General features: G+C 40.5%; 1 protein-coding gene and 1 long non-coding RNA gene across 2 annotated transcripts; both read left to right on the plus strand.

Annotated features, from left to right (window-relative positions):
* The first annotated feature begins 910 nt into the window (after positions 1 to 910).
* Positions 911 to 4317, plus strand: LOC106326803 (elongation factor 2). Its single transcript, XM_013764723.1, has 4 exons — positions 911 to 972; positions 1319 to 1359; positions 1448 to 1535; positions 1642 to 4317. Exons 2-4 carry the CDS (start codon positions 1357 to 1359, stop codon positions 4080 to 4082), a joined length of 2532 nt encoding a protein of 843 aa, XP_013620177.1. The 5' UTR covers positions 911 to 972; positions 1319 to 1356; the 3' UTR covers positions 4083 to 4317.
* A 1616-nt stretch (positions 4318 to 5933) lies between these two features.
* LOC106325933 lies at positions 5934 to 6997 on the plus strand. The gene is made up of 4 exons (XR_001267095.1): positions 5934 to 6163; positions 6363 to 6422; positions 6508 to 6602; positions 6771 to 6997. It is a non-coding gene; the product is annotated as an uncharacterized LOC106325933 (long non-coding RNA).
* Positions 6998 to 7974: the final 977 nt, after the last annotated feature.

The following is a 7974-nucleotide window of genomic DNA, read 5'->3' on the forward strand; positions in this document are numbered from 1 at the left end:
GTGATAGTAGAGAGGTGAATGTGGAGGTTAAGTTGGGCTTCTGATCGGGGTTGAGGAAGAAGCCACCTACCTTGCTGGAAGAGATCATGGAGGGTGGCAGATGCTCTGATACTGAGGCTAGTAGTAGGCGCCAAACCAAAGTATTGTCGCAGGTTGCCATAGGGACTCCAATTATCTGACCAGAACCGACAATTCTTCCCACTGCCAGGTACAATTTTGATCCAATTATAGACATAATCTCTTACTCTTAGGATTTTTTTGGTGGATGAGGAATGAGTTTGCTTTTCTCTTAGTGTCCACAGGTTGCTCAGATCACCTGAGAGAACATTTTGAATGAACCAGGCCACCCAAATGGAACCCGCTCTGAAGAATAGTACCCACAACAGCTTGATGGAGCAAGCTTTATTCCACCACACCAAGTTCCTGATCCCAAGCCCTCCTTCATCTTTTGACAGTATAACCGTTTCCCAAGATACTCTTGCAGAGTGAGAGCCTTCCGATGATCCTTTTCAAAGGTAAGCCCCACACAGAGAATTTATGATTTCTATGCACTTCTTAGGGATTGTGAATGTTGAGCACCAGAACAGCTGGTTTTAAACTGAAACACTACAAAATCGCCATGCAAACAAGATAATCCGCAACCGGAAAACAAAATTCGATCTAAACGATCGAAAGATAACTATTTTACATCAAAGTTTCTTATCTCATCTCCTCTCCTCTGTGAAAGATAGAGAGAGAGAGAACAGAGGAGAGAGAGATAAAACTTTTAACACTACAAAGTTCCATACCAAAAAAAAAAAAAATCTTCAAAACCAAATCTTAAAACGAATTATTGGGCCAAAATAATAAACTATTGGGCCAAATTTTTTATTGGGCCACAAAGGGTCGAGAAAAGCAGCGGAAACCCTAGGCATATATCAATCGCCTCCTCTCCGGCTCATCTCTCTCACAAGCCTCTCCTTCCCCTCCAAGGTCAGAGTCCGTTTCTTTGTTACGATTGTCGTCGATGGTTTAATTGTTGTATTGAATCTGCATAGTTTTAGCTGTTAGATGTTTATATGATCAGTAGTACTGTTTCCTTATGGTCTTTGTTGTTATTTTATTTTTATTTTCTTGGTAATCGATCTGTCTCGTTTCTTTAGATCTGATCGTAGAAACGTTTAATGATGATAGGATCCGTATAAATACTATTTGATTGTGAGCTGTTACTTGTCTGTTTGCTCAAGTTTTCAGAAGATTATTTTGGTATTAAAATGTTTTTGAATCGTTTCATAATCAGTTGCCTAATTTATTCTTAATATTGTTTCTGTGATTGCAGAGATATCGTAGGGTATCTACAAATCAGAGTTTGTCAAAATGGTAAGCCATACTTGTTAATATCTTTACTTTTGTCTTCTTGTTGTTGATTCTAACTTTTTTTTTTTTTTTCCTTTAAATTAACTTGTAGGTGAAGTTTACGGCCGATGAGCTTCGTAGGATTATGGATTACAAACACAACATCCGTAACATGTCCGTTATTGCCCATGTCGACCATGGTACTTACTGTCTTTTTTATTTATTTTTTTTTTTCAGACTTCAAATTATTTTTACTAGGGTTACTCAGGTTCTCTTTTCTCTTATGCTTTTTGTGATTGACGACAGGTAAATCCACCCTGACTGACTCCTTGGTTGCTGCTGCTGGTATCATTGCGCAAGAAGTTGCTGGTGATGTCCGTATGACTGATACTCGTGCTGACGAGGCTGAACGTGGTATCACCATCAAGTCCACGGGTATCTCTCTCTACTACGAGATGACCGATGCTTCCTTGAAGAGCTTCACTGGCGCCAGAGACGGGAACGAGTACCTTATCAACCTCATCGACTCTCCTGGCCACGTTGACTTCTCCTCTGAGGTCACTGCTGCGCTCCGTATTACCGATGGTGCCCTTGTGGTGGTTGACTGTATTGAGGGTGTCTGTGTTCAGACTGAGACTGTGCTGCGTCAGGCTCTTGGTGAGAGGATTAGGCCCGTGCTGACTGTGAACAAGATGGACAGGTGTTTCCTTGAGCTTCAGGTTGATGGTGAGGAGGCTTACCAGACGTTCCAGAGGGTCATTGAGAACGCTAATGTCATCATGGCAACGTATGAGGATCCTCTCCTTGGTGATGTTCAGGTCTACCCTGAGAAAGGAACCGTCGCCTTCTCTGCTGGTCTCCATGGCTGGGCTTTCACCCTGACCAACTTTGCGAAGATGTATGCTTCCAAGTTCGGTGTTGACGAGACTAAGATGATGGAGAGGCTGTGGGGTGAGAATTTCTTTGACCCTGCCACCAGGAAATGGAGCGGCAAGAACACTGGGTCGGCTACTTGCAAGCGTGGGTTTGTGCAGTTCTGTTATGAGCCCATCAAGCAGATCATTGCCACTTGCATGAATGACCAGAAGGACAAGCTGTGGCCTATGTTGCAGAAGCTTGGTGTCCAGATGAAGTCTGATGAGAAGGAGCTCATGGGTAAACCTTTGATGAAGCGTGTCATGCAGACTTGGCTCCCTGCAAGTACCGCATTGCTTGAGATGATGATCTTTCACCTTCCGTCGCCCCACACTGCACAGAGGTACCGTGTTGAGAACCTGTATGAAGGTCCTCTCGATGATCAGTACGCCACCGCCATCAGAAACTGTGATCCTAATGGCCCTCTCATGCTCTATGTTTCTAAGATGATTCCTGCCTCAGACAAGGGGAGGTTCTTTGCTTTTGGTCGTGTCTTCTCTGGAAAGGTGTCCACTGGTATGAAAGTCAGGATCATGGGTCCCAACTTTGTTCCTGGTGAGAAGAAAGACCTTTACGTCAAGAGTGTTCAGAGGACTGTCATCTGGATGGGTAAGAGGCAAGAGACTGTTGAGGATGTTCCCTGTGGTAACACCGTTGCTATGGTTGGTCTTGATCAGTTCATCACCAAGAATGCTACGCTGACGAATGAGAAAGAAGTTGATGCTCATCCTATCCGTGCGATGAAGTTCTCTGTGTCCCCTGTTGTACGTGTTGCTGTTCAGTGCAAGGTCGCTTCTGATCTTCCCAAGCTTGTTGAGGGACTTAAGAGGCTGGCCAAGTCTGATCCTATGGTTGTCTGCACAATGGAGGAGTCAGGTGAGCACATTGTTGCTGGTGCTGGAGAACTCCATCTTGAGATTTGCTTGAAGGATCTTCAGGATGATTTCATGGGTGGTGCTGAGATTGTCAAGTCAGACCCTGTCGTCTCGTTCCGTGAGACTGTTTTGGAGCGGTCTGTGCGCACCGTGATGAGCAAATCACCAAACAAGCATAACCGTCTGTACATGGAGGCTAGGCCTTTGGAGGATGGTCTTGCGGAGGCTATTGATGAAGGCCGTATTGGTCCAAGAGATGATCCCAAGATACGTTCCAAGATCTTGGCAGAGGAGTTTGGTTGGGACAAGGATCTTGCAAAGAAGATATGGGCGTTTGGACCTGAAACCACAGGGCCCAACATGGTTGTTGACATGTGTAAGGGAGTTCAATACCTGAATGAAATCAAGGTTTCTGTTGTTGCTGGGTTCCAGTGGGCTTCCAAGGAAGGTCCTCTTTGTGATGAGAACATGAGAGGGATCTGCTTTGAGGTTTGCGACGCGGTGCTCCACTCTGATGCTATCCACAGAGGTGGTGGTCAGGTTATCCCGACGGCGAGGAGGGTTATCTACGCCTCGCAGATCACCGCCAAGCCCAGGCTGTTGGAGCCGGTTTACATGGTGGAGATCCAAGCACCAGAAGGAGCTCTGGGAGGAATCTACAGCGTGCTGAATCAGAAGCGTGGACACGTGTTTGAGGAGATGCAGAGGCCAGGAACACCGCTGTACAACATCAAGGCGTACCTGCCAGTCGTCGAGTCATTTGGATTCTCAAGTCAGCTTAGAGCGGCAACCTCAGGACAGGCCTTCCCTCAGTGTGTGTTTGATCATTGGGAGATGATGTCGTCTGACCCATTGGAGGCAGGGTCGCAGGCTTCAACGCTGGTGACTGACATCAGGAAGAGGAAGGGTATGAAGGAACAGATGACTCCATTGTCTGATTTCGAAGACAAGCTGTGAGCAGCAAGCAAGCAGCCAACAAGGCTCACTATGGTCACCCTTTTTCTCTCGATCTCTACTGCATTTTGTTTACTGTTTACTCTGTTTTGGTGGTTATGATGATGATATGACTTTTATCTGCGGCCACATCCGCTTGAATGTTTTGCTTTTTTTTAGTTGAGAACTGGTTTATCTTTGTGTTTACTCTTTGCGCACTCTCTTATTATCCTGTTTGCATTGGAACGTTGTTATAATTCGAGCTTGTTACCAACAATGACATTTAGATATTAGGCCAGAAACAACCGAGAGTTTGTTCTCAGACAGGTCTAGTGACTCAAGCCAAGTGACGTTAGTGAAAGACATGCTGATTGATGTCCTGTGAATGAGTTTTGTTTGATAAGTTGAGAGCAATCAACGTCTAAATAAATCCTGGAATCTCTCCTGGGAGGTTGTTTCTGCAAGAAGAAAACCTTTTTTTATTGATGTTTCAACTTTGTTTATATAACCAAGGGACAAAAACCTAGAAAGAAGCTTGACCTGTCTCAAGCGCACGTGCGGGAGGACAACCATGATCATCAGGTTGAGATATCAGAGCATGGACGGACCCTGTTTCGAACGGATAGTATGGACTTTCAATTTTAGCAATGCCTTGTGCCACAAGAAATTTTTAGTTCATTGCTTCTGTCGTGATCCAAACTTAGAAATAGTAGTAGGTGGAGCAATTCATGGGCGATCTTGGACGGGCTCCCTTTGATTCTGTTGTTGGAAATCAAGAATCTAAGTACTCTTAACACATTTAAAGGTCTTGGAGAACACGATGATGTTATACATCCTACAAGAGCAAGGTCTTCATGTTCTTTGGAAAGTCATCAGTGTCTGGATTTAGACTCGCTCCTCTTCAGACTTGTGACATTGTTGCCTTCAACAAGATCTGAGTTTCCCAAATTTGTGTATCATTTAGTTTAAATTTCAACTTTCCACCAAATCTCAAATATAAATCAAATTTACTATACTAGATAAAATATAGATTTGTTTTATGAAAATATCAAAATTGGTTAAAACATATATGTTAACAACATCAAGATGATAAAACTTTTTAACTTAAAAGAAACATAGAGATACTGTTAATAAGACAGATTTGTGAATCCTTTGTCTTGCACTAAAAGATTCAATATCAGAATCAAATCATCCGACTTAAGACTTGGAACAGAATCATCATCAGATTCACCCAAGGACTCTGCCTTCTTACCAATTCCTCTGCTTCCTCCAGCAAACTATCCTTAGCCGCTAAACCCTTTCCCTCTCGAGTCTCACTCACTACTTGTCTATTACCTTCTTCAGAAACCATAACATCTCTGTCTGAAGCATGTGCTAGAGATAAGTTAAACCACGGAGTCTAACTTCATACTGAACTATCAACAGTAATAAGTTAGTTAAAAGAAGCTTACGATGGTGAGAAGAGTTTCTTTCTAGTGCCTCAAGAGCTGCTATCTTCAACGAGTGATTGTGAGGGACTCCCACTTCAACAGCAGAGTTCTCTGCCTCGGCTCAGGAATTAGACGAATGCTTCCTTTTTTTTACCGCATCAAGTCCTTCTAGATCCACAGAGGCATTAGATACAACTTCATTTGCCAGTTGCATTGCCATTCCTGGTCAGATAGATGCACAAAGGAACTTTATTTTCATCATCTTAAGCTGAGAAATGAAAAATGCAAGCAAAGGGAAGATCTTCTGAAATTACCTACATCCATGGATTTGAGCAAGGTTTTGATGATTGAGGGGCTGTTTGTTTCACCATTTGTCGTCTCCATCTAGATGATTCATTTGTATGATCTATTTAGATCATCCATTCAGATTTTTATGACCGTTTCTTCTCTCTCCTATCTCAAATCTCAATTTCAAAACCTCTTTCCAAAATCCATTAACCCTAATCTCTCTTCTCTGCTGTTTTGTCGGGGAAAACCTCTCCTTCTCTGTTTGTGCATCCACGCAACCGATAAGTGGCAGTGAAGAAGGAACTCAATCTCGTGCCTTCAAGTCCGGAGCTTTCGCTTGCTCGACATATGTACTCCCTTGAATGTGAAGCCACAGTGAATGAGCAGGTCAATTCTGGTTCTTTTTTAACCTTTTTTGTGTTGTAAGTCTCATGCATCTGAGTTTTTTGTTGACGGGTTCTTTTGCTGCAAGTTGAATACAATGTCGAGAGTTTTGTTGATAGTTCGTGTCTTGAGAGTTTTGTTGATTCTTTGATAAAGCTTGTGTCTTTATTTATTAATTGAGTTGTGTGATGTGTTGTTGCAGTTTTTCCAAGGACTCAAGTGTGGAAGAAAGAGATCACGCGAGATGTTGATGGAGTATCAGGTTCTTGGCCAATGGGTTTCATGTTGTTATTTCATTTGAGTTTCGTTTCTAACACTGTTTTTGTTTTGGTTTCTCTGGTCAGCAGAAAAACGTGGTGGGAGGGTTCAGCTAGAGCCCATGGTGATACCTCAGTCTGAGTTTGATTACGCTGACACAGGAGATGTTTTGATGTTGTCTATGGTAAAGCTCTTTCTCATTTCTCAAGTATAAAGTATCAATGTTTTCATATATGTGCCTACTAGAATTTGGAGTTACTTATTAGAGTTCACAAAGGTTGTGACTTTTCATCAGCAAGAGAAAGTGAGAATATGCAAAAATAATAATGATGATTTTCTTTGTTTGTTGCAGCCATGGAGTTGGCTCTATCATTGGAGAAACTGGTCAATGCGAAGCTCTTATACGTTTTCTTCTTCAAAGATGGGTTCCTAATATAACTACTAAGTTCCTTTTCAAAGATGGGTTCATGGGCGTTGTGAGGTAATCAAATTATCTCTGAGAATGCTTCTCTATCGATAAACAATTTATTGTAATAATTACAATTTATTGTAATAATTATTTTTACCTTATATTTTTAATGTCCATGTTCACACTTTTATATTTTTAAGGAAATCACAATTATAATTTACTTTTTTCATACACATTTTTAATGTCCATCTCCATGTTCTCCATCCATGCTTATGTGTCCACGTTTTATAGTTTATGCATCTCTCATTTATATTTTCCCATCCACATATCAGTCATCCATGTTTTCTGTCTAGATATCTTACGTATATCAAACACAACTTTCTATTTGCTATAGTGCCATTAACGTTCATGACTTTCCGTCCACACATTTCATGTTCATATTTGTTGTGTCTCTAACTCTGTTGTCTACACTTTGGCATCTACACTTTAGCATCCATACTTATATTATACAAAATGATAATATATATATATATATATATATTTCTTTTCGTTCGTGTTTTTTTGTCAATCCATGTCCACATTTTTCTATCATGTATAATATATATGATGTCATCATTTGTCGTATCCATGTTCATACAGTTTTTGTATAAATATTAAAATATATAAAATATATATGAAAATGGATTTTAAAATATAGAAAAAAATGTATACAATTTATTATACCAGTTATATTTTTTTTTTTATATCTATAATTTTGAGAAAAAAACAAATACAAACATAAGGTGAAATGAAAAGTAATAGAATATAAAACAATTTGATATATATTTATATTTCAACATTTATATCAGGATGTAAGAATATGCAAAACTGTTTAACCAGAGTGTTTTTACCAATCAAAACAACACTTATAACATAATTTTGCTCCAACTAAAATTCACTTCAAGTTTCTTCTCACTAAGGGTATAATTGTCCAAATAATATGTTGGTCCCACCAAAATGTGCTCCACATATGAGAAGTGTCTCTTGTTGTAAAAGAAAGACAAAAAGTGTCATATTGTGTAATCAACTCCTATTATTTAGATAATTATACCCTTAGAAATATGTTTTCGTCAACAAATAAAACTTGGCGCAAAAGCGATTTGAATTT

Source organism: Brassica oleracea, chromosome C2 (assembly GCF_000695525.1).
Source record: "Brassica oleracea var. oleracea cultivar TO1000 chromosome C2, BOL, whole genome shotgun sequence".
Lineage (NCBI taxonomy): Eukaryota > Viridiplantae > Streptophyta > Magnoliopsida > Brassicales > Brassicaceae > Brassica > Brassica oleracea.

Coding starts and splice junctions, on each gene's coding strand:
- LOC106326803 (XM_013764723.1), top strand. Junction 1,536..1,641: donor TATTGCCCATGTCGACCATG/GTACTTACTGTC, acceptor GATTGACGACAG/GTAAATCCACCCTGACTGAC.